The 26555-nt window shown below is 37.0% G+C and overlaps 2 protein-coding genes across 2 annotated transcripts; one reads left to right on the forward strand and one right to left on the reverse strand.

Annotated features, from left to right (window-relative positions):
• The first annotated feature begins 175 nt into the window (after window positions 1-175).
• Window positions 176-7076, forward strand: LOC113494006 (luciferin 4-monooxygenase-like). Its single transcript, XM_026872108.1, has 11 exons — window positions 176-380; window positions 788-995; window positions 1796-1994; window positions 2515-2637; window positions 3416-3587; window positions 4048-4188; window positions 4683-4808; window positions 5199-5282; window positions 5938-6084; window positions 6408-6573; window positions 6879-7076. Exons 1-11 carry the CDS (start codon window positions 225-227, stop codon window positions 7013-7015), a joined length of 1659 nt encoding a protein of 552 aa, XP_026727909.1. The 5' UTR covers window positions 176-224; the 3' UTR covers window positions 7016-7076.
• A 559-nt stretch (window positions 7077-7635) lies between these two features.
• On the reverse strand, window positions 7636-24261 carry LOC113500417. Its single transcript, XM_026881189.1, has 21 exons — window positions 24091-24261; window positions 23401-23608; window positions 22675-22873; window positions 21531-21653; window positions 20942-21116; window positions 20324-20464; window positions 19758-19883; window positions 19525-19608; window positions 18968-19114; window positions 18548-18713; window positions 16401-16576; window positions 14165-14372; window positions 12464-12662; window positions 10778-10900; window positions 10123-10297; window positions 9591-9731; window positions 9183-9308; window positions 8910-8993; window positions 8620-8766; window positions 8112-8277; window positions 7636-7768 (listed from the first exon to the last, which is right to left on the reverse strand). Exons 1-21 carry the CDS (start codon window positions 24244-24246, stop codon window positions 7638-7640), a joined length of 3201 nt encoding a protein of 1066 aa, XP_026736990.1. The 5' UTR covers window positions 24247-24261; the 3' UTR covers window positions 7636-7637.
• Between the last annotated feature and the right edge of the window lie 2294 nt (window positions 24262-26555).

Raw genomic sequence — 26555 nt, forward strand, 5'->3', positions numbered from 1 at the left:
ATTTGTCACAAAGTCCAAAAAAAAATTCGCAACATTTACAACAGTCAGACTACTTTGTGCCGATGCAAAAATACGTGACAACCCTATCTTACATAGTGATACAACTTTATTGCATTTTAAAACTGAATGCAAGATAAAAATATCTACCTACTTATCTTGTGTACAACCCTCAGTAACCAGTTCTTTCTCACACAAAACGGGCGCGGTCTAAGTGCTATAGAAAGATGGACGAAAATCTTTATAGAAATTCTGCCCTTGATAAATATATGAGTGAAATAACATCGAGGGTCGCAGCGGAGTCTGGTATACCTAGTGATCGGTATCATTTGGGAAAGCTGGTCCTGCAAAGCTTGAGGGATGACGAAGATTTTGTTATGCAGGTAGACTGTTTTATTTGATTGGTAGATGATTTTTGTTTTTGTTACTTCCAGAAAAGACTGGTATTCTATCTGTTCTGTATTGCCAAATTTATTCTTTTTTCTGTGTGATAGAGGATTTGAAAAACAGACATTTACGGGTGTATTATTAAATATCATTAAACAATTAAAATATCTTTTTTTTTCTGTTCTCTGCATATGATTTTTGTTTTTCGATTAATAAAATTATGAAGTATCTAGGTTGTAATTTTGATATAGTGTACTTGGCCGATTATATTGATGACCGATAAGTTAGTATTAAAATTGACAATTTATTTCTAGAAAACCTCTGTGAGTTGCTTTTTAAACTGCAAGACCTAAATATTTGTAATGAAAAAGAAACACTAGAGAAAAATACTCTTAATTCACAGGTAGACGGTGCAACCGATACATCAGAAACGAATGGAGCAGTTTTACAGAAGAGTGTGCGATGTGCGACCTGCTTCAGGAGTTTGGGTCTGAAGACCGGTGACGTCATGGTTCTGATGGCTCCCAACCACTTGGACCAGGCTGTACCGTTCTATGCTGCGTTATTTGAGGGAATCATCATCGCTCCTATTGATAGAACTTTGGGTGTTAGTGAGTATAAGAGGCATACTGTCATCTTTACCTACATTTTAGATATCCAATATAATATGCCACAACTTTCACACAACGCTATCTAGTCTCAAAATAAGCAAAGCTTGTAATATTATGAGTACTAGATAACTGATAAACATGCTTATTTATTTCTAAATGCATCACACAAACATTTGTTCTGGGTGGGAATCGAACCCACGACGTTTGGTATAGCAGTCAGGGCCACTGGCCACTAGACCAACAGGCCAGTTGAGTATTTACATTTTGACTGCACGGATAGACAGATACAGGATACCCCGCCAAACCCACCTCTACATATAAAGGTTAAAACCAAGGACTGATAACCAAAATTATAATTAAGTAGTTTATTGTTGTTTGCCATTTCATCTTATCATAATGGAAGCTAATATTGCTTACTTATTGATTTGATAAGACAAGTCGGAGATAAACATTCGTCCTTGGATTATCCCTTGTTAAACGAGGTTTTATTGCTTTATGAAAGTATCAACAATTTTCTTTAAGAATTTAAAGGAATAATTCTTAACAGATTGAGGTTGCCATTAATAAGGGAAGTCGAAGTTATATTATTTACTTGAATAGTTGACTTATAACTTCGTGTAGACCATATAAGTCTACACACAATGTTTTATCGGATACCTTATTTTTTTTAGTCTTGTAGATATGCTGGTCCTGAGTTTGCGTATCTTTGTGCATGTGAATTTAATGTTTTAAAATCCCCCGCGATACAAAATTCCTTAGTACGGGAGCCGTCTAAACAAATACTATCCTTTTTTTTTCAGACGAATTGCAAGCTACGTTCTCGGTCGACAAACCTAGCATCGTATTCTGCCAAAGTGAGAAAGTAAAAGATGTCCAGAAAGCTATAGAACTGGCTGACGCTACCGCTAAAGTCTTTAGTTATGACACCAGTCCTGATACTATAAGCCTTGCTGAGATGTTGGAGAAATACGGAGAAGATGTGGATGTGAAGGATTTTCAGTAAGTGATAGAATATTTAAGTGTATTTGAGCACTAGCTGTTGCCTGCGGCTCAGTCCGCGTGGACATCTGTTTATGACTTGACTGCACGGATAGCCGAGTGGTTGAGGTTACCACGTCAATCCCTCTAAGCGCGACGTGTCGCGGGTTCCCCCGGGAAGGACAAGCATTTTTGTGATCTATTAATGTTTGTCCTGAGGAACACACAAGGATTTAATGCCTTAAACAATGTTTATGGCGCGCAGCGGTTCCCTGGGGAAAGCGGGTTTTTTTACATACGTATTATAACATTCCCAGGAGCTTAAGGAACATACAAAAATATTAGTCCATTCACTCTGAGTTATGCACTTACCAACATTCATTTATTTATATAGATTAGGTATTGTACCAAAAAAACGTCTGTCAGATATTTAAAAATATCCGGTATTTTTCTTCTTGCAACCTGCATCTAGAACTAGAACTGGAAGCCGACACTTAAATAGTTGGGATACGGTTAGGATGATGATGACGAATATTTACAGGGCAGCTGACTTTGATACCGAGAAGACTATATCTGTGATAGTCTCTACGAGTGGTACCACAGGTCTTCCAAAAGCAAGTATATTAACACACAAAAATACGGCTATTTCTGGACCATACGCTATGTGAGTAAATTGCCATTTTACTTTAACACTGCACTAACACTAACTTTTCATTTTATTTTTATTTTATTTTTCTTTAGTTTAATACCGGCTAGAATTAAGAAAGATATCCTATTGTTACAATTACCGGCAGTACATTTTAATTTTGATTTAATTATTACAAACCGTAATATGTTATTTTTTTATCATAACACGTGCAACAATTTTGTCTTCTAATAAGATTGGGGACCAGAACTGTCTTTCCTAAACACAGGCTATTCTATCTAGGAGAACAGTACTCAACCCATTAACTAGAATAATATTAACTCAGTGCCTGCCTATACTGTCATAAAACTACTCTGTCATGTAATCTAGTCCTAGTTACACAATAAATATCATATATCACTTTGCAGATTCTGCAAAATGACAACTTTTTTGTGAAGTCATCATTTTTATTTTAGGAAAATCATGAAATGCTTACCTACTTTGTTATTTTGTCTTTCATTGCGTACCGTCCTTCCATTATTCAGCAAAAAATTAAAAAATCTTTATGCATTTTTTAAAAGAAGGTCTGAACATATTATCTCTGTTATTGACGTTTCCAATGTCAATAACAGAGATAAATGCAAAAACATGCAATCGCTTAATACTTTCATAATTGTTGCTTTTATTAGCTGCTGAAATTGTCTGTTTTCCAATTCCAATAAAGTAAAATTAATCCATACCCCATCTTCATAAAGTCTCAATTTAAATCACTTCTTCATGTATATACCAACAACTTACTAATAAACATCACTTACAGTGGTTTCTCCCAGACGTTTCCCTGTCCAATAAAGTCCGCCATCTTAGTATCTCCTATGCAATGGCTCTCGTCGTTCATGCATTACATATTGTCTCCGATTCTGAAGTACACACGAGTGCAATCCTCGACCCTAACTCCAGAACATCTTTTGGACATGATTATTAAATATGAGGTTGGTTTTGAGTATTTTTTTTCTTTATATTATAGTAAAACTGGCCAAGTGCAAGTCGGTGTCGTGACACTCAGGGTTCCGTAAGACCGGGCTAAAGAAAAACGAATTTGTACACATCAAATTTCAGGCCGTACCAACGCAACTAGAGTCATTACAATAACATTTAGAACATACTTGTAAAACGGTCTATTTGAAATAAGACCTTTGCATATTTTTTATTATTTGCTTAAGCGGCAACAAAAACACTTTGAAGATTTTACCGTTTACAGAACTAAAGTAAAGTTCTGTCTGTTTCTCTGTCTGTAAGCCGCCCAGGCCGTATCTCATGAACCGTTATAGATATACATTTTCACAGATTATGTATTTCTATTGCCGCTATGACAACAAATAAACCTTGAGGTTAACCAACGATAGTTACAGTCCATGCAGCAAATTCTCTAAAACGATTGTATTCTTTCAGCCTTCTTTCTGCACAATCAGTCCACCTTTGATGCTAGCGTTGTTAAAAGAAACAGAAAAAAAGAAGTGTGACTTCTCCAGTTTTGACGTCATTTATATAGGAGGCAGCTCAGTGCCAACCAGTCTGGTTGAGGAAGTGCAGGTATGTATATTTTACTAAAGAAATTACACTTATATTATACAGGGTGAAAGGGACGTCCTATCGATCCCGTGGTCCAGGGGTTCTGGCCAAGTGGCCATGATTCTAGACCGCCTGCGTTGGAATGTTTTCATCGGTCTTTTCATGAAAATTGCATTTTTTTTTCTTCTGTTTATGAATGTGTGTTTGTTTGTTACCCCTTCACGCCTGAACGGAAGAACCGATTACAATCAAATTTTGTAAGGAGTTTCTTCTTGGATTAGCACAGAGGCTACTGTTATCCGACTTCTTTAAAGAAGGATTTTGTATTTGCTACTATTAGCGAAATACAGGCGGGAGAATACGTAAGCAAGAACTTGGTGTTATAAATACCAAATTTCTGTAATAAATCCATTGCTTTTTAATCTCATGATCACCAACCTAAATAAGGCCAAAAAGTGTGACTGGAAATAATTTCTAACCTATAACTAAAACAAAAACTTTACTTACTTTCCCAGAGATTAACACCTAGATCCAAAGTAGCAGATTCTTACGGGATCAGTGAAGTGGGGTCTATAGTGTTCTACAGTCTTGACGGGAGGAAAGGCAGCTGTGGACGCCGGTTTGCACACTTAGAATACAAGGTGAGTTTAAGGTTATAGTCTGCTGTAACAGTGACACACATAATGGCGTTTTATATTATCGAATTGTTTGTCATTCGGATTGGCAATGACGATCATCTTTGCCGGCAACGACCTCGGTGATGATGTCTTTCCGCGGACTTTTAGTGATTGAAAGTTGATGCCCATCAGGGATCCGATCCCGCTATTTACAATGGCCGATTAATGAATGAAATTTGACGCTATTCTTATTTACCTAAGCATTTTGCCAACACAATAGTTGGAAATTCATTGTATTAAATTAAATTTACTTATTTCAGGCAACATGGTACATGTATTGACAGTGAGTGTTCCTGGTACGGAATTTCCTTATGTTTTTGAAAATATTCATCATTTTTCTGTGTTTATTTTCAGTTGGTAGATACAGAGACAAATGAAGAAATCAAAGAGCCTCACGTTGTGGGAGAGCTATGGGTTAGAATACCTGGATACTTTCAGGTAAGATAGTCATGTAATTTTTATTATCTTACAGACATATTTAATATGGTATTTGACTAAAGAAGGAAGGAATTCTAAAGGATTTTGCTCTATTTCATCAAGAAAAAACTACGGCATCAAAGGTGGAGAAACGTAAGGAAATGGGGGTTAATATCGTCACTTGTCGGTAAAAAGTGTTTATACTGATAAGTGACGTCACACGATTTTAACATCTTATATAATACTAGCTGTTGCCCGCGACTTCGTCCGCTTGGTTAGAAGATAGAAGTTATAATTTATACCTGCCTTCTATCTATCTTGTAGGATTCAGTCAGCGTTTGCAATGTAAGCGCAAAAAATGTGTTTTTTTACGACCTCACATTAGAAACCTCAAAAATTGTAGCCTATGTGTTATTCTGATGTATAAGCTATATTGTGGTAAAGTTTCATTCAAATCCATTCAGTAGTTTTTACGTGAAAGAGTAACAAACATCCATACATCCATACTTACAAACTTTCACCTTTATAATAGTAGTAGGATTACCCTTTTTGCTTACTTTATTGGAAATTTTTCTGACAGAGTAACTTGATTTTTTTGAATAAAATATCATTTTATTACATTTGTATGATTGCTGTAATCGTTTAAATCTAATAATGAATATATTTCATATTTCAGGGCTATTACAACAACCCTGAAGTTTCTGCTGAAGTCACAACCTCAGACAAATGGTTTAAAACAGGTGATCTAATGTATAGGGATGAAGATTGGTACTTCTATTTCGTGGACCGACACAAACTTCTGTTGAAGTATAAGAATCATCAGGTTAGTAATCAACTTTCTTATAAAATCTTTTATTGTAAAATAATAGATACGTATTTTTTCATTTGTCCCGCAAACATGACTTGAACACATTTTAGCGAATGAAACTTAAGCGTTTCGTCACGATTGAGTATAAATTGTACCATAATATGGTAAAATTATCGTAACGTCACAAGCCCCCTCTCCTAAACTTTAAAGCAGTTGATCTTTCTGAAAAAGGCAAAAATGCTTGTCTAATAATTTTCAATTATCTGAGGGATGTTTTTTTTCGTCATCGTCCCTATTATCTTTGGCCAACACTGTAAATTAAACATTTTAAATTTCAGATATCACCAGCGGAACTAGAAGCAGTGATTCGTCAACATCCAAGCGTCTCAGATGTCGCTGTAGCCGGAGTACCAGATCCTGAAAGTGGGGAACTACCTATTGCCTTCGTGGTGACGAAGCCAGGAGCCAAGATCTCTGAACAAGAGGTTAAGGATATCGTTAAAGGTAATATGGACCTTATGATTAGACCATTACGACTTAGTTTTGTATACCAAAAGTTACATTTTAGTCTTAAAATCAAAATCAAATCAAAAGTAAAGTATTCAAATTAAGCTACTAAGTAGCAATTTTTGAAGGTCAGATTACATTGGACAGCAACCAGTTTCGCCCACCCTTCACCGCTTTCTAAGTGTACTTGCTTTGAGAGAAGAAACGGCAACAAACTCCCTAGCATTACGCTGTCTTTCCGTTTACAATATTATTATAGAATACAGAGAGACTGAGTATTTTTATTTGAATTTCTCTTTCAGATAACCTGACTGACACTAAACATTTAAGAGGCGGCGTTGTATTCGTAGAAGAACTCCCACTTACAGTAACAGCCAAAGTGGATAGAAAGAAGTTGAAGGAATTAGTTCAGGCGCGAGTAAAGGGAGGTAGCACATAACTCTAAATAACATAATAAGGTAGAAGACGGACAAACAGCGTGCAGTTTTTGCCCGCTTTTGAGACTAATAACGTTTGTGAACTATTTAACTAGCAACACAAAGATATTTTACTTCGTCTATACATATTTTCACATTTTGATATATTTTTTGTTATTTTATTATAAAGCTATTTAATCACTTTAGAAATAATTTACCAAAATTAAAAATATAACAATGTTTATTTTATCGGTTGTGTTTTATTTTATTATCTTTAAGGCCTGACCAAGCGTAGTACTCAATGGCCAAACCGTTCTATATACTCGTAGTAAGAGGTCCAGCACAAGAACACTTCGTTGTAACAATGCACGTTTAGCCAAGACAACGCAGTACCCACCCCAAAACGCCAATTGCAAACCAAAGTTTGCCGCTGAAAGCATAACGTGGCAAAGTTATGTGAAGCTTCTGACCCAACTATGGTCCACTTTTATCATGCTATAACTGACCGGAATTGATTGAAAAGAATTTAAAAAACAAACCATTCATTTAAAAAAAACAATTTTATTACTATCTCCCATAATTACTTAATATTTAAACACTATCCTACAATGTATTCCTAAATGTCTTCGTCATTTCATTTTTGCTTCAGTCCTTTTTCGCGAGCGCTGCTGCCATTTGCTTCAGCGTCTTCCTGTCCAGTTTGCTTGTAGGCAGTAAAGGCATTTCCTCCAGGAACACAACACCACCTCGCAGCAACTTGCTGTCAGTCAGGTTCTCTGAAAACGACATGATAAAAAACTTTCATAACCTTGTGACTTAAGTTTTTAAATGCAAAGTTGAACCTTTGCAGTTGCCCATAAGGTGAAAAATGCGATCTTGGAAATCATTTTATTTCGGGTTGCATTGGGCCAGTAGTAGCCAGGTAGCTTTTAACAACAAAAAGGGTGAAGGAAGGGGCCACAACCGTTACTTTTTTGGCCTTCATCAAGAGAAAAAGACCTCTAAGACGGGTGCAAGGGAGGCCCAGATAGAGATCAATACCCCATACTATAAAAACCAATATCGAATCCAAATAAAAATCATTCACTTATGAAGACTACAATGATAACCCCTTCTTACCTTTGACAATATTCTCAACGTCCTTCTCGGTGAGGCCAGCCCCCGGTCTGGGCACCACGAAGGCTATAGGCAGATCCCCGCAGTCAGGGTCTGGTACTCCCGTCACAGCCACATTCAACACTCCTGGCAGCTTGTGGATCACAGCCTCCAGCTCTACTGGCGAGATCTGAACAGAACAGAACTTTATCATTACATAATCCAAGGGCATGAAGTGCTTTTATTCAAATGACAAAGTAATTTATTTAAATACTAGGCAGTAGTTTTTCCGCTGCATAGTTCTGGACAATACCCTGACTTGCCCACGTAAAAAAAGTGACCGAAACTTGGTGATGCCCAATGTAATTTGACCTTCAAAAAGTGCGACGTTGGGGCAAAAAATCACACAAAGACTTTGATTTTGATAATATCAATTGTAATATTATGCAGAACACAGCCACAAGCTAAGAAAAAAATTAACGCTGACGTCAGCGTATAAGATCAACACTTCTTCGATAAAACTTAAACTGACCTGGTGATTTCTGTACTTCAACAAGAGCTTGATACGCTCAACAAAGAAATAGTTCCCATCTTCATCTCTATAATGAAGGTCTCCACTCTTGTACCAACCATCTTCTGTGATTACTTCGGCTGTCTCCGCTGGGTAATTATAATAACCCTGGAAATAAAAACACAAAGAATAACGATACAGTAAAATTAAACCTTTTATGTAAGCCATATTTATGTTCTTTTGTGAAGTATAGTTTAGTCAAACCCCATTAAGTAATTAGCATTACAGAAAGCGAGGTTAACAAGACTTACCCAAATACCACCGGGCGCTTTCACCCACAACTCTCCAGTCTTGTGAGGTTCTTTTACTTCCTCCCCCGTTTCTACATTCATCAGCTGAAAGAATAAATTTTTTGATAAATATCAAGCTGAATGTATTACGTTGCTCATACATGATTTCAAATTAATTTTGCCCCCAACCGATTTGTTTGTCTTCAGCCTACTGAAATGTAGGTAACCCTCAGAGTCGCGAATCAGGCTCGCATTTGGCATGTTTAATTGTAAGTATGTATAAATGCAACTTACCTTATATTCCATGTGTGCGAACGGTCTTCCACAGCTGCCAAATGGTACATCGAAAGGATAGAAAATAAGACCACCAGCTTCACTCATTCCATATCCATTACCAAGTTTTGCTTTGGGAGCTTTACTCTGAAAGTAATTTCCTTATTTATTCCCTGGTAAGTAATACGACTTAATATATTTCTGTTATGAATCTGACTCAGTTGTCATTCAAGTGTGCGATATGCTCTTAATTCTTAATGTATTACCTAAGCAAAATAGACAATAGGATCACTTTTGGACAGCATATCGGGTGCCATTCAATCGCATTCTATTCATTACGCGCACAGTGGATTTGGAGAGGAAACCTCAACCACTCAGCATTTATGCAGGCATATTATACATTCCATTAAAAATCAAAATTCTACTTACGCGTAATTTCGTCATAAGATGTTCCGGTACAGCACTTCCACCGACCATTAACACTTCGAAATGCGAGAAGTCACACTCTCTTGTTTCAGCCTCCTTTAGCAAGCTTATAATCATGGGCGGACTGGTTGCGAGGAATGTTGGCTGGAAGATAGAACAATTATAGATATTATCGATTTAGCCAGGCAATGTTTCCAGCTCTTCCTCCAGTTGTAAAGTTATTTACAAGTGTGAAAGAGAGACACCGTTCTACGTAGTGTAGTGCGCTGTCACGCTTTCCAATCTTTAATGGTAATTATTTCTAGAACTTATGGGTAGGCGGGGCAAGGGTAGGGATAGGCTCATACCGCACCCTTGCTGATGAAGACATTGGATCGTCTCTAACACCAAACATCCAATCGTGTCCGACGGAGGTAAATTCTTTTTTTTTAACCTTTAATGAATTTATTTCGTATGTCGCGGAGGGTTTCACAAACATTCAAGTCAGATATACAAACACACCCAGACTCAAGACAAGTATTCGTGGAGCACTCACCTTATATTTATTAATCATTTCGACAATATGCTCAGTCGTCATCTCTGCTGAGGATTGTATTCTGGAGTACTGGAATATAGGTCCAAGTAGATAGTGGATAGACGCTGAGAACCACTGTATTGGTGACACCACAATACAAGATTTCGTTATTCCTGGGAACGTGGTACCGAACATGCTAAAACACAAGGATTTGTGTCATTCAGTTATGAAAATAAAAGTGTGATGCGTGAGCTTTTATCGACACATCAAAACTTAGATTAATAAGATGACTGTGAAAACAACAATGCAATCATCTCGAATCCAACTAATTTCAAACAAAAAGTTTCTTAATTTGAGGATTTTTAATTGAAGGTTATTTGTAACTATTACTCAAGACCCCTAAAAGGATTTGGTTAAAGTTGAAACACAGATCACGATTTAGATTTCTAGCGGTGCTTTGGGGTGAAGTCGCTTGCAACAGCTGGTCCAAAAATAAAATAGAAAACTAGAGCTCATTAATACAAGGTGACAAATATGACCAGCCTCCATACTTCTGTCGATGGGTAAATAACATAAGGCTTCAAAAATTTGCAGGTTAGCATTGTATTGCAAGTCTCAAGGTATTTCTCACCTCGTCTTAAAGAGTCTTAAATTTTACAGAGAAAATGAAACATACTCGAAGTAGACGCCTGTTATAGCATAATTCTTATGCGTTAGGATAGCAGATTTGGGCATTCCTGTAGAACCACTTGTGGCCACAATAAGTGCAATGGTTTCTTCTGCATCAAAATCAGCAGCCCTGGAAATTAACAGAAAGAAATATATTAATAACTGTGGTCAGATTAAATATAATAAAATTCATAAATAAAATAACTTAGCGGAAATTCGGTTCTTCCTGCAGTTTTCACCTTAGAAATTGCCTCGATCATTATGAAATATATTTTTCTCGTACCCTGAACGAAACTACGGTCATTGTCAATCCTTGTTAAATTTTCTTGATCGGTTGCATTTGTATTTTTATGATAATTTATGCATTATATTATGTTAAGGTAAGAATACTTGTTGCAATACCTAAAATCTTCAAGTATATAAAATTCTCGATGCGGTATACTAAATTAAACTCTCCCAAAACGACTCGACCGACTCTGATGAAATTTTGCGTGCATATTGGGTAGGTTTGAGACGTTTCATTCCTTAGAGCTCATTTTTATGGCAAACCAACGTTTTCCGGGGCAGCTAGTAACATATATAAAAAGTACAATAATAATTGTACTTAGATTTTGAAATGGAAAATTACTTATTCCTATCATGTTAATGTAATAATCATCAAAAAATCTACAAAACAAAAGTCAACAGCTGATAAGATTGTCCTGTCTGTAAATAATCGAAATAAGTAGGTAACAACATATAAACAGCAACTCATGCCGTTGTTATTTAAAAGTTATCTAATATTATCACAATATTTGTAAGTCATATAATCTTGATAAGTATAACTATTTCACGCGGGTTTGTTTTTATTTTTAAGGTACTACGGTTTATATTTTGTATAGCTTCTCTCTAGTGCAAGGGAAGATGATTATGATAGAACTAATTTAAAGACACGAGTAGAGATTTAACATTTAACAGACCACATATCCTTTCAAAATTATATATGCACTAGCTGTTGCCGTCGTCCGCGTGGTTAGAAGAGGTAGGTAAGTTAGGAATTTTTGAACGGAAGCCCTCGAAGTTGAATGTTTTGCCCCGTTTTTGCCACATTTTCCATTGTATCTTCGCTCCTATTAATCGCAGCGTAATGGTTTATAGCCTAAAGCCTTCCTCGATAAATGGTCTATTCAACACAAAAATATTTTTTCAATTTGGACCAGTACTTTCTGAGATTAGCGCGTTCAAACAAACAAACAAACAAACAAACAAACTCTTCAGCTTTATATATTAGTATAGATTAGTAGGTATAGAAGTATAGATAACGCCACGTGATATTAAGGTGTTAGCAAAAATGCCCGTAGAAAAGTACGTACAGATTTCCAAAAAATATTTGATATGTATTTTTTCTTTTATATTGTAAATAGAAATTGAATGAGACACAGTAAAATTGAATCTCGTGTGATGTCACTTACCAGTACCCTTTTTACTAGACCCCAACACCATTCATTGCTTTTAACCTTTAAACGATATGATAAAACTATAAACACGGATTCAATATTTTTTGGAAATCTATCTGACGCTGACGGGCTAAACAGATTTACATCATTAGATTTAGTCAAATACACTATTGCTACACTGACAGACTTGCTTGCTAATTTTTATAATAAGTTTGGGCAGATAACGAATGATTGCCATGAAATTAAAATTTACTCACTTATAATCCTGTACATTTCTATCTTCTCCGTATTTCCCCATCATATCAGAGAAGCTGATTGCATCAGGACTGTTGTCATAATTGATAACTTTGCCGTCAGCTCCTGCTAGTTCTTTGGCTTTTTCAGATTCTTGAACTTTGTCGCTTTGGCAGAATATGAGTTTAGGCTTTGTAGCAGTGAAAACGTCTTTTAATTCATCTGGAACAAGAATTATTAGGTTAAGAGAAGAAACTATGAAAAGGCGAAGTAAAATATAATTTGGAAAGATAGATTCAGCATGGATGGAAGCACTGCGGTCAATGCGCAACCCTATTTGGGAAGAACTCTGTGTCTGAAAGTATTTTGGGATGTAAAGTCAAAAAAAAGAGTGGATGTAAATATTTTGTAGATTTATCGTGGTTTTTTGTAAGCATGGAGATTGGAAGAACATAAATATTTTTGAATGGTCAGCTATCCGGTGCGCTACCACAGAACGCTTATCTCAGGAAATATTACGTTATTATTTGTATCTCTTTTCATTCACGGGCTAACTTCATGAGAAGTGACCCGGTCCTTTTTAACGTCCAACGCCAGAGGCCTTCTTGAGAACTTTAATATACAATGTGATGGGGCATCTACTAGGGATAATTCACCTCCGCTCTATGGGAGAACAGAGATGAAAAATCCAAAGTAGATGCAAAACTATTACAATATGTATGTAAAACTAAATAGGCTATTATATAAATGAGACATGTTGAGTTGACCAGTTCCTTAAAATTATTCGGAGAACTATGACACCTGCCTTTTTACACATGGTGATGCAAAGAATTAGGCAGGCGGTGACTCGCCGCTCACTAGATGGGCCTCCTATAATACCGTCACGATTGACAGCAGGTGGGCAACACCAGTGCGAGCGGCTAGGGGTGTAGAGACGTGCGACACCGATTTCACCATCACTAGTCACGGACCCGGAGCGGGTTTCCTCGTTATTACGCCATTAGACACTTCCACCCCCGAGCATATAGCTGTAGCGACCCCTCTCTAGCCAGCCAGTTGAGGCAAAAAAGAGCTGGTTACGTTATTATTATTATTACTATTCCGTTTTGGCAAATTCTTTCAGTGCTAAATAGTCATTGATTTAAAGGGGAAGGCTATTACGCTGATATTAATAGGAGCAGAGCAGCAATGGGGAATTTTGCAAAAAGAGGAGAAATCATCACTTTTGTGCTTGTTCCTGTCCTCTAAAAAAAGCCTTTTTCGAATTCTTTTTTACAATCATAGGGTTAATCATTAACAAATCGTTACAGGTTTTCAAATTTCAACGAAGTTATAGTAATAATGGTTGTTGTCGCGCGATAGCGAGGCCGGTGTGACTTTGCAATGTATTGTAACATTAGTTTTTGATTTCTGATATTACCGATTTGTAAAAATGATGCCTCATATCTTTATAACCACGAGGACCAAGTCACGCGCAACAACTAGTGGTTTTCTTTCGGTCGTAGGGGGTTTAGCAAACATACAATTCATATGCACAACAACCAGACTCAGAACAAGTATTCGTCGATCACTCAAACGCTTGTTCTACTCGAGGATCGAACCCGCGACTGGTCGCACTCCGTCAGTTTGGCGTGATGACTTCAACCACAACAATCAATTATAGCTTGTCATTAATTGCATAATTAATGAAAAAATATTCTAAATTGTTTAAAACTATTACTTACTGACACCCAGAGTCCTATCAACGCCTGCAATAATGATGCCTTCGAAAAGCGCGGCGTAGAACGGTATAGCCTGGTCGAGGTTGTTGGCGCCCATGAGGATGATGACGTCACCGGTCTTCAGACCTAACTTCTTGAAGCATGCCACGCATCTTATACTTCTTTTTAATACTGATCCGTTTGTCTCTGATTCACCGGTTCCACCATCAGTCTGGAGGATACAGTAACGTTAAGTAGAAGTTACAAGAGTAAGATGTTGGTTGGCAATGGTTGGTTATAATATATCCAAGTCCAATATTATTCTACAAGTGGTTTTTAAATTGGAATGTTATAGAGTGTTGTTTTTAGAGTAATTGATTTTGTAGTTTATAACGTGTAATGGTTTAATAGTCCGATCAAATTAGCTCCAAAAATAGAGGTAAGGTTACATTTATTCGCACCTAGCTGAAAATTGGCATAAATATTTGGGATGCTATCATACACAATTTGTCAATTATCCACATCAATCCAAATCCTTTATGGAAAAAAAAATTCAAGATCTAATCTTGCAAAAATCGAATTTTTGAGATTTCCAGCTAACCGGTAAGTTTTATTATAAAATTGGTGAGATATAAATTATTCATCATGCAATTATCTATAAAAGTTAATACACTTTTGTCCTAAGAGTCGCCATTTCGGAGATATAGCGATGCAAAATGTTGAAAAAGTTGTGATACTCATAATATGCAAACGTTTCCACGCCAACCGTGAGGTAGTGTTGCGTGTTTATGGCGCGTTTTTTTTAGGTGGTTTCCCCGGTCAGCCTATTCTACTGTGTTTTTTTTTGAAATAAAAAATATTGTATTAAATTGAAAATGGTACTATTGTATTTGTATGCCTCTAGTCATGGCCTGACTTATAATGTTAAAAAAAGTGAAGTCATTGTATTTGTCGGAGGTAAGAGTCCCAAATGAATACCACCCATCTTTCTCAATGGAACTCCATTGAAAAGAGTGTTTAATTTTAAATACTTAGGGCACGTTTTGACATCCGGCCTCAGGGATGATGCGGATTTAGAAAGAGAGCGGAGGGCGTTAGCAGTGAGAGCGAACATGCTAGCTCGCAGGTTTGCAAGATGCTCAAAAAATGTCAAAATAACTCTCTTCAGAGCCTTCTGCACGTCGTTTTACACATGCAACCTGTGGGCTAGATATACTCAAAAATCTTATAATGCCCTTCGTATCCAGTTTAAGAATGCGTTCAGAGTGCTCTTGGGGCTCCCTCGCTTTTGTAGCGCGTCAGGGATATTCGCCGAAGAGCGTGTGGATTGTTTTTACACAACGACGCGCAAGAGGTGATCATCCCTGGTGCGCAGGGTCAGGGCTAGCGGCAACAGCATTCTGGCGATGATCGCTGATGATCGCAGTTATGTGAATCACTGCTGTGCAATTTCTCGTGGGATGGCACAGCGGTGATTTGATTTGAGTGCTACAAAATAATCTGTTAATGTTTTTGTCTGTAATTACTAACATAGTTTGTAAGAATAATTGTTACTATTAATAGGTACAAATTAGTCAAATAAATAAAAATATTGTAACGACAAGAGCGGTGTAATTAATGGGTAATTTGAGAAAATAATTCGTCTTTTTGATACTCTTCTAAAGGAACATAATCCATACTTTCTTGTTTCTTTGTCTTCCCCTTTTTCTTCCTGTTGGCTACAAATAAACTGTTCATAGAGTTGTTCAGATGTTTCAGATGTCGCGTATATCGTAAGAATCCTCTCCTACTGGCGATAAAACTTTGTCCCCAATATTCAGTTTTCAGCTATTAATGTAACCTTGAGTGTCTATTTTGACTGGACTAATCAATATTTTTAAAAACGTGTTAAACGACAGAAATTTATGGAGCAAAATGTTTGTAACATTCCAATTACCATATTCTTACAAATAAATATATCTGAATCAAAGTGGCAAAGAAGCAACTTAATTTGAAACTTTTAATGGTATCGTACCCAAAAGGGTAAAAACGGAAACCCTATTATTAAGGCACTCTCGTCAGTCTTTCTAACTGTCTGCCACTGAAATTTTTAAACATGATAATAATCTTGTCGCTGTAACAACAAATACTAAAACAAAGTTCAAAGTTCATCACATTTCTTCGGTCAAACATTTGTTGGTTACAAATAAATTTGTGGATAACTATTCTATCCTTCAAAGCTAGTAACGGTAAAACTGCTAATATAAATAAAAAAACTTACCTGCATAACAAAATCGGGATCATCCTTCAAACTCTGCAGGATCAGTTTCCCAAAATGATACCGATCACTAGGTATACCAGACTCCGCTACAACCCTCGATCCAATTTCATTCATATATTTAACAAGCTCTTCATTTATATATCCGGGTTTGCCCATTCTCGTTTCAAAATTAAATTTTTAGTTATGGAGATACGGACGTTTGTTGATACCACAATGTTATGTGTGAATAATTGAGTCACAACTGTGTTGTTTTATACATATAGTTTATCTATTGACTGAACAGATAATGTACTTAAATATACCTATCTATTATCTATTGCTACTATTAATATAAAGAGCTAAGGTCAGTTGATGTTTTTATCTCTACGTATAGTAAATAAAATTATTTTAAAATTAGATTTGAGTGGCATTTGAACTGTATGACAGATTTTATGCGCAAAACTATAAGATACGTTTCAAAAACTCACGAAACCAAATTTAAATCACAGTATATAAATGAACTGCTATCATTTATGTCATTGAAATAAGTGGGAGTGAGTTTGTATGTGTGTGTGATTGTTTTTTGCCTTGTTACGCCGAAACGGCTGGTCGAGTTTCGTTGAATTTTGGAATGGGGTTAACTGACCTTGGATTAAAACATAAACAACTTTCATGCGACTTCGTTAAAGGAGGCTTATATTTTTGCAGTTATAACCGACATCAAGTTGAGGAAAGCCACAAACAACAGCTAGTAAAAACATCCCACTTCGTACTAATATTATATACGCGAATGTATGGTATAGATGTTTGGATGTTAGTCCCTCTTTCACGCAAAAACCATTTACCAGATTTAGATGAAACTTGGTATAGTCACCGGCACGGATCTTGAGCGTTGACCTTCACCTCCACAGAAGTGATTTTTTGAGTCCCTTTTGCGGTGAGGCGCAGGTGAGGTGAAGTGAGGCGCGGGGCAGATAAAGTGCAGTGATTGGCCCGCAGTACTCGTGATTGATTGAAATTCGTTCCTTGATGCAGTAGCATGCACCTCAAAACGACGAGTATGCACAATTGATTGGCGTTTTATTTTAAGATGCGCAAAGCGATCCCCACTCTTCCGCCGAGCGCTCAAGATCCGTGCCGGTAACTATATACAGATAGTTTATAACCAGGATTAACACATGGAATAGTTTTATCCCGTTTTTATGTTCCCTCGGGATCATTTTCGATTTATTGCGGGCACGCCCGCGAACTACAGCTAGTATTGAATATATCAATCTAGAGTTTGTGTATGCTTAAAATAAATTATGGAAACCACATCTAATTTCCAAATGTAGGTATATCATGTAAGTATTGTGACTCATCCGTTATCTAATATATTAAATATATAAATGGGTATTTATCAAATTATGTTCATGATTTAACGATGTTTGCAATATAAGTAAGATATAAGAATTAATATGTTATTAATGGCATGAAATTTTAATGTTCGATTAGGATGTAGGGACACAACAAAAACTGGTCGTTGCAAAATAACCCAGTATTTATCACCAAAAATTCTTCATAATTTCAACTCCTACATTAAACATGAGAAATAGTAAGAATTTTAAACTAAGACACGTATCCTGAACATGCAAAAATAAAACAGCTTGTATTTAAATTGACATTTTCAAGGAAAGGAGCACAATCGCAATCTCAATTTTTATTTGCTTTTTTATTAATATAAACACCAAGATATAGAACAAGGGGCATCGAATCCGCAACGCATCGCATACAGTCATTATTTTCGTGGTATCCCCACTTAGCTATCCATGCAGAAGAAGTATTCTTCCTTCAGTTCTTTTTCGCGAGTGCTGCTGCCATTTGCTTCAGCTTAGTCCTGTCCAGTTTAGTTGAAGGCAGTAATGGGAGTTCCTTTAGCATCACAACACCACCTCGCAGTAACTTACTGTCAGTCAGGTTCTCTAAAAGCAGACATAGAAAATCTTCATTAGCTTGTTTAACAATAGGGAGAAAAATTTGGAATGTTGACGAAACTTTTGACTCAAGTTTGACGTGTCGTATTTAAAGCTTTAGATCCCAAGAAAAGACAGGCTTATTAGTAACCCAGTGCATTTAACAAACATTCCGAGCAAATCTGGAGCCACAAGCTGAAGCTGGTTCCTTCTTACCTTTGACGATATCCTCAACGTCCTTCTCAGTGAGGCCAGCTCCCGGTCTGGGCACCACGAAGGCGACTGGCAGCTCCCCACATTCAGGATCAGGTATTCCCGACACGGCCACGTTCACAACACCAGGCAGCTTGTGGATCACAGCCTCTAGCTCCACCGGCGATATCTAAAAGGACAATACTCCATCATCAGAAAATGCAAGATCCAAAATGACACAATATAAACCTTGTCTAGATAATACTTCGTGGCTGTCTAATGGTTGTACCTTCGAAAAATAATCGGCGTAATGGACTCAATAATATTACACAAATGTTATGTACCTACTTAAAGGAAATAGCATTATTTTGTGTATAGCCTGTACGTACGCCTCTATTTGTAGGCGTTCTTAGACAAAAATCACCATTTTAAAACAACACTGACCTGGTGATTTCTGTACTTCAACAAAAGCTTGATACGTTCCACAAAGTAATAGTGACCGTCTTCATCTCTGTAGTGAAGGTCTCCACTCTTGTACCAACCATCTTCTGTGATTACTTCGGCTGTCTCCACTGGGTAATTATAGTAACCCTGGAAAATAAAACATCAAGAATAATTTGAACTTGAAATTCTGGTGGCCAAAACAAGGTAAAAGAAGCGTCGGTCATCCAGGAGCAAGAACAGTCGATGACATAGTAAAGGTCTCGGGTCGAGTCTGGATGAGGCTAGCACAGGACCGTAGAAATTGGCACGAGAAAGGGGGCCTCCTCTTGCCCCTATGCCCAGCTGAGTAAGGACAAAGGCTGTGGATGATGATGATGATGGCCAGAATTTGAATTCTGGTGTTCTGTTTCTTTCTTGAATTCTGGTTCATCAATTTGATTAAATATTCTTTCAGATATCGTCAAAACTCTTTGACAAACTATTTTGAAGCACCATAATCGTGCTCGTACATTTTCAAACTAATTAGTCTTCCAGAAATCGAGATTCACTCTTCTTACCCGAACACCACCGGGCGCCTTCACCCACAACTCTCCAGTCTTGTGAGGTTCTTTGATTTCAGCGCCTGTTTCCACATTCACCAGCTGAAAGAAGACAACTTTCGATAAATATTCATCAAAATACGTGATGTATTTTAGGACGTTGTAGGACGTATACGTTTGTAGGACATCTTTAAAATAAAACCTACAACAATCCTGATTATTTTTTATAAGTATGTATTATACCAACTGACCTTATACTGCATGTGCGCCAATGGTCTTCCACAACTGCCAAGTGGTACATCGAAGGGATAGAAAATAAGACCACCAGCCTCACTCATTCCATAACCATTTGCTAGTTTTGCTTTTGGGGCTTTCATCTGAAAGAAATATCTTTAATCAAGCATTTTGCTTCACTTTTAAACAAGAATTTTCAAGGACCATTCCTTAAAATTTCAAAAGTTCAAAAAGTTCAACATTTTTCTTTGAAGTTTATGTTGTATTCCTACCAAGCAACGTACTTTCCAAGTAAGAAAACGGACCGCCTCCGCGCCGGACAGTACTTTAATATTACTACATATTTCCCCTTTCTTTAGAAACGTCTACCGGCTTCAGGAAATAAATCCTTATCACTCACAAACATTGAAGCCCAAAGGCACCCAGACTCAAAACAAGTATTTGTGGATTACACAAACGCTTCTCCTACGCGGGGATCGAACCCGTGACACGTCGCTCACAGTGGGTTCGGACTTTTATCGCTCGGTTATATTAGTGCAGTCGATTTATAGGCAGTCGGCTTTAGCAACATTCTAAAACTTACACTTAATTTCGTTATCAGATTTTCCGGTACAGCACTTCCACCAATCATTAACAGATCGAAATGCGAGAAGTCACAGTCTTTTGTTTCAGCATCCTTGAGCAGACTGATCATCATCGGCGGACTGGTTGCAAGTAATGTTGGCTGAAAAATTCAGAGATATTATTATTGATGCTAGCTTGCAATGTCCCACCAGAGCTTTTCACTCTTTTCCCACTTGACTCTTGAGTTATGCTCAAGAAACCAATTAGATAAAGGGAATATAACTACATCTTATAGTTGTGAAATAGGGACGTGCTGTGTCGCTTCCACAAGTATAATAATACAATTTTTTATACGTAGCGGTAGGCCCCGTGGTCGGTACGTAATGAATTGCAATGCGTCACCACGCACCAACCCAACGCGAGAGGCGTTGCACTACGGATCAAGTTCAGTTAGTAAGAGTCTGACACTGCACACTTCCTACCCCGAAGAGGTGGGTGCATGAGGAATTTCCTTCTTACCCAAAGAAGTCCCCCAGGTTCTGAAATAGGGGCTCATGTGATAGACCGTTTCTGGCGCCAATCCTTTGACAGCCGCTGTCAGGGTTAATTATGTAAGTAGGTTACAAATTCAACTTACCTTGTACTTATTAATCATTTCGAAAATATGGTCATTAGTCAGCTCTGCTGAGGTCTGCACTCTGGAATACTGGAATACAGGTCCAAGAAGGTAGTGGACGAGTGCTGAGAACCATTGTATGGGTGACACCACAAGACAAGACTTCGTTATTCTGGGAAACTTGGTACCGAAACAACTAAAAAATTAAAAAAAAGTGATGAGTATCCCGAAAACGGTTATAGGCAATCCAGGCCTAGGTATATGGAAAATAGTAGAACAGTACAAAAATATAGTGCCGCATGGGACAGTGCAATACAGTACGTATACGTGCATTGTTCTATGCGGCACGATATTTTTTGTGCAATTTAAAAGTATTGAAAATAGAAAAATGTTTTGAGCCACTTTGAAAAAGTTTTCAAAGTGAACTAAGGAAATCACAGCTCAATTGGCTATAATTAAAAAATATGTTAATATTGAACTTGAATAAATATTTTTTCAAGGCGAGAAAACTGATGATAAAGTTGCATGGCTTGGCAAAATATTGAAAATCTTGCGAGTTTTACCCCTCTTAAAGAGTCTTAAACAACACAAAAGACAAAATTAATTTTACCCAAAGTAGGTGCTTGATAAAGAAATATTCTTATGCGTTAAGATAGCAGCTTTGGGCATTCCTGTAGAACCACTTGTAGCTACAATGAGAGCTGTGGTTTCTTCTGAATCAAAGTCAGCAGCCCTGAAATTAACGGGAGACAAAATTAGCGGTGTTATATTTCCTATCTTAAGTTTAATTTTATTCAACTAAATAACTGCATCAAAATATCGTATTTTGGACAGGATCTTGCTTCCACTGATACCATAGCATTTTTTTTTAAACTTCCACGCTCTAAGGGATTTAATCCTTGTGTCGCGGGGGGTTCACAAACATACAATTTAAATGCATAAAGACACTCAGACTCAGAACAAGCATTTGTGAATCACACAAACGCTTGTCCTACGCGGGGATCGAGCCCGCGACACGTCGCGTCGCGCTTAGTAGGTTTGGCGTGATGACTTCAACCACTCGGCTATCCGTGCAGTCTAAAGAAACATCATAAAGTATTTTGTGTTTAAAATGATTTTGGCGGCCCTGATTGCTAAAATGTTTACCACAATTTTTTTAAGTTATTATGTGTATTATCTAATTTTAGCTATCGAGTTCTTCAAAATTTACATTTAAAACATTATTCGTTTGCTTAAAACATTAAAATCATTTTACAAAATCAAAGTAAAAAGTCAATAATTGATAGCATCGCTGTGTCCGTATATCTAAAAACAAAGCCAAATGGTAGCAATTTAAAAACTGCTTCTCATGCTGACACTTTTTTTATGTATAAATACTTGTTATCGCAAAGTCTACAAGTAATATTTTTGCTATAACTATTTCACGCGAATTTGGTCGCTGTTAATTTATTGGTTAGCTTCAACATTTTGAAATTAAATATTAATTGATTTGTAGAATTTACTGCTGTGTACTGCAACGGGAAAAGGATCCGACGATGGTAAAAAAATAATCTTTTGTTAAAGGTCAACCGACAAGGGGCTTTGTTAATTTAAAAATGTCGTGGAAATTACATCTCCTTTAACTGTCTGTTAAGCATAACAATATTTTCTTAACTTATCAACGATAACGCTTGTGAAATAGTCGCGCAAACCGACTTACAAGTGTATTTATTGATGGATAAGGAATGATTATTACAAAATGGTATTTGACTTACCTATAATCCTGTACATTGCTATCTTCTCCATATTTCCCCATCATATCAGAAAAGCTGATTGTATCAGGACTGCTGTCATAACTGATAACTTTGCCGTCGCCACCTGCCAACTCTATAGCTTTTTTGGAGTCTTGAACTTTGTCTTTTTGGCAGAAAATTAGTTTCGGCTTGTTAGCAGTGAAAACGTCTTTTAATTCATCTAAAACAAAAAATACAAGTTTAGAGATAAAACAAGGAAATGTGAATGAAAATATTGTGACCAAATATGGATTCCAAAAGAGAAAAAATGGGTTCGCAACCCGCAGCTGAAACAATGAAACAACTATCATTGCGCAATTCTTTTCAGAAAGAATCCTTTGCCTGAAATTGTATTTTGGGAAGAAGACATTTTAATCCGGGAGTTCTGATGGATGAAAGCTGATTTTGTTTACAAAGAGTATACAGAGTATACAAGTATGTCAATTCACAATCTCCTGCTCGTCGACCTATCATAAAAGAAGTGAGCCATATGCTCATGCAACCGAATGCAGCTATTAGATGTGTCCGTCAGAATGTGACAATAAGTTGTTAAGTGTGTCAATAAGTTCGGATGTAAATATTAATTAATGATTCAAGACTAAACATGGTCGATAGATAAGTTTTTTAGGTCAGCTTTATGTTTCAGTGAGTATTTGTTTAAAGACCATCCTTAATTCGTCTTTTTAATAACAGAAAACTTTTACTAACTGACTCCCAGCGTTCTGTCAATTCCAGCGATGATGATGCCCTCAAAAAGTGCGGCGTAGAACGGTATAGCCTGATCAAGGTGGTTGGTACCCATTAGGATGATGACGTCACCGGTCTTCAGGCCTAACTTCTTGAAGCACGCCACACATCTTATACTTCTTTTTAATACTGATCCGTTTGTCTCTGATTCGCCGGTTCCTCCGTCAGTCTGTAATGTATAGTATTATAATGATGAGGGGCACAGATATCGAAGTATTTCCAATGGCAAAGAAGCGAGAAAAAGGGAAACAAAAGAAGGACTTCCTGAAGCTATTTTTTTATCGCATTACTGGTATGTAAGCAAGTGGAACTGCGTTCAAAAACTAGATTTTGCCTCATTAATAATGTAAAGGCGAAAATAATATATGCGGTGTTATTGTTGGTTACATCTTTACGCACAAACGGCTTGGTCAATTTTTATTAAAATAAAAATGTATTGAGATTTCTGATACACTGGATTCTGATACATGTGACTAGTATATTTGTTAAGTTTACTTTACTTTTTGATAAGGTGCCAACTATGTTACAATATTTAATATACTGATGATTATTATCCCTATCTGAATGAACAAATGAATAGGCTACATTTGATCCAACTGCGTGCAAATTGGGTAATGATTTTAGGTACAAATAATAATAAAAAGAGGCTACCTGCATAACAAAATCGGGATCATCCTTCAAGCTCTGTAGCACCAACTTTCCAAAATGATACCGGTCACTAGGTATACCAGACTCCGCCACAACCCTCGATCCAATTTCATTCAAATATTTTTCAAGCCCTTCGTTTCTATATCCGGGTTTCGCCATTTTTTTGAAAGTGAAGTGAAACAGTCTTGTGCTCTGCCGATGAATGTTTGTAAATGTCTCACTTGTGTAGCTTTATATATAATTTTTATCTACTGATAATTACTTTTAAGTGGTGTTGATGTTTCTTTTTGTTTGTTAAAAAAATAAGTTGACTTGATGCGCAGCTGTATGCGAACAGTCTCAGTCAGTCTCGTCAGTCTAATTTTCTACTAGTGATGTGGATCGCACACTAATAGTCAGAGCTGCCTTGCCTCGGAATGCTGCCACCGGTAAGGACGACACCCTCTTGCAGCAGCTGAACTGCTTCTTTCAACACTATGCTCTGTCACCTGGCCTTGATGTAGCTGCACACTGCTAATCTTTTGTGGGGTTTTACTCAGTTGTGACTTATAAATTTTACGTTTATACGAGTAGACCTGCGGAGCGCAGTTAGTTGTTGTTGTTGTTAGTACATGCATTATCATTACACTAGGCACAATAATATCTATGAATGGGCTCAAGATTGGAGTAAAAGATTCGATCGATAAAAAACAAATGCTCACTACGTGACAAACTTGATTTGCCGTAAAGTTAAACGACTCGCTATTGGCTAGAATAATAATAATTACCTGAGCCAATACTAGAGGGGCTCGTGGCTAAGCTATAACTGCATAAGTGAATCGATCACAGGTTAAGCTATGCTTGACGCGTTTGGTCCGTAGATGGGTGACCATCTTTGTCATAACGAGTTGTTTCGGAAGGCACGTTAAACTGTGGGCCCCGGCTGTCATTATTACATCTTTGACAGTCGTTACAGGTAGTCAGAAGCTTGAAAAGTCTGACAGCCAGTCTAACCAAGGGGTATCGAGTTGCCCAGGTAACTGGGTTGAGGAGGTCAGATAGGCAGTCGCTCTTTGTAAAACACTGGTACTTAGCTGAAACCGGTTAGATTGGTAGCCGACCCCAACATAGTTGGGAAAAGGCTAGGCCGATGACCTGAGCCAATACTAAGACTGCTCTGAAAGCGGTATCGAGAAAGGCGGTTTTGGAAGCGAGGTGTCTAGCTTCCGTAATCCTGCCTAAACCTTCCTAAACTTCAATGATCGCGAGGAAAAGGAGACGAAATTCAGACTTGTTTCTACTTACAACACCTCAGACCGGTCTTAACTTTTGCCGGAGTCAAGAGATAACTAGCGCATACCTTGCAAGGCGGACCATTAAGTAAGTACAGTCAGCAACAAAACCAAATCTATTATAAAGTACAATAAGCAAATCTAAATTACGAGTAAGATTTTTTCAGTAGCAAGTAGAAGAGTTTGTTGTCTAAGAAACAAAGATAATTTAATTTTGTGAAATTATTTTTAATATCGAATTGTATCCAAAGACTTTCGTCGCTGTCTGTACTTATTTTGGCAATGTCATTGTTGGTTTGGTATTGTCTATCTGTAGTGTCAAATTACGCTGATTAATGCATTACAGTAATAAAGGTGTCAGTACCGATCAATCTACACTAATATTATAAAGAGGAAAACTTTGTTTGTTTGATTGTAATGAATAGGCTCATAAACTACTGGACCGATTTTAAAAATTCTATCACCATTCGAAAGCTACATTATCCACGAGTAATATAGGCTATATTTAATTTTGATCAAAAATAGGGTTCCGTGAGATATTAGGGTTTTTCGGACACAAGGTGTAAAAAATCAACCAAAAAAGTTACTTATTTTGCGTACCCTGCCTAAACTATTAAAGATAGAACCACAAAATGTTCTAAGTAATTGAAGATCTTATAAATATCTACAAAAAAGTCCGCGACACACTATACCTATCTGTGTCGAGTGAGGCACAATAACCATTTTTTATTGAAAAATCTTGATTTTTTTTTGGACTACATTTAAACGCGTTTATTTTACTCATGCTATTAGGAAATCCTTATCAAAATAATTATTATTTCATCACTAAGTACAGGTAATGTAGATAATATTTGGTCTTTGAATGATTAAAATTGGACGTTTGGCTCTGCTGCACGGCCCGTTGCGAAGTAGGCGTTACCCGATTTGCCTATACCCTTCAAAAGGCTCCAATTCCCAGTAAAAAATTATTTCGCACTCACGATAAACAAATCCCAGGGCCAAACATTCAAATTAGTAGGAATTGATTTACGAAAAGAACGTTTTACGCATGAGCAACTTTACGTTACCCTGTCACGGGTCGGGGCTGCCGACCATCAGTATAATTTTGTTACCAGAAAATAATAATATATGACGTCAAATGTTGTGTATGCTAGTTGTGTATGCTATGTAGCTCTACACTAATAGCTTAAGTTTTCT

Source organism: Trichoplusia ni, chromosome 1, assembly GCF_003590095.1.
Source record: "Trichoplusia ni isolate ovarian cell line Hi5 chromosome 1, tn1, whole genome shotgun sequence".
Classification (NCBI taxonomy): domain Eukaryota; kingdom Metazoa; phylum Arthropoda; class Insecta; order Lepidoptera; family Noctuidae; genus Trichoplusia; species Trichoplusia ni.

What these genes read in the sequence shown, in the direction of transcription:
- LOC113494006 (XM_026872108.1), top strand. Translation starts at nt 225, where the DNA reads ATGGACGAAAATCTTTATAGAAATTCTGCCCTTGATAAATATATGAGT. An exon ending in ACGAAGATTTTGTTATGCAG is followed by an intron (nt 381 to 787) that starts GTAGACTGTTTT and finishes CTTAATTCACAG; the next exon opens with GTAGACGGTGCAACCGATAC. An exon ending in TTGCACACTTAGAATACAAG is followed by an intron (nt 4,809 to 5,198) that starts GTGAGTTTAAGG and finishes GTTTATTTTCAG; the next exon opens with TTGGTAGATACAGAGACAAA.
- LOC113500417 (XM_026881189.1), bottom strand. Translation starts at nt 24,246, where the DNA reads ATGGCGAAACCCGGATATAGAAACGAAGGGCTTGAAAAATATTTGAAT. An exon ending in TGACAGAACGCTGGGAGTCA is followed by an intron (nt 22,874 to 23,400) that starts GTTAGTAAAAGT and finishes TTTTTGTTTTAG; the next exon opens with ATGAATTAAAAGACGTTTTC. An exon ending in AAATGATTAATAAATATAAG is followed by an intron (nt 9,732 to 10,122) that starts GTGAGTGCTCCA and finishes TCTATCTTCCAG; the next exon opens with CCAACATTCCTCGCAACCAG.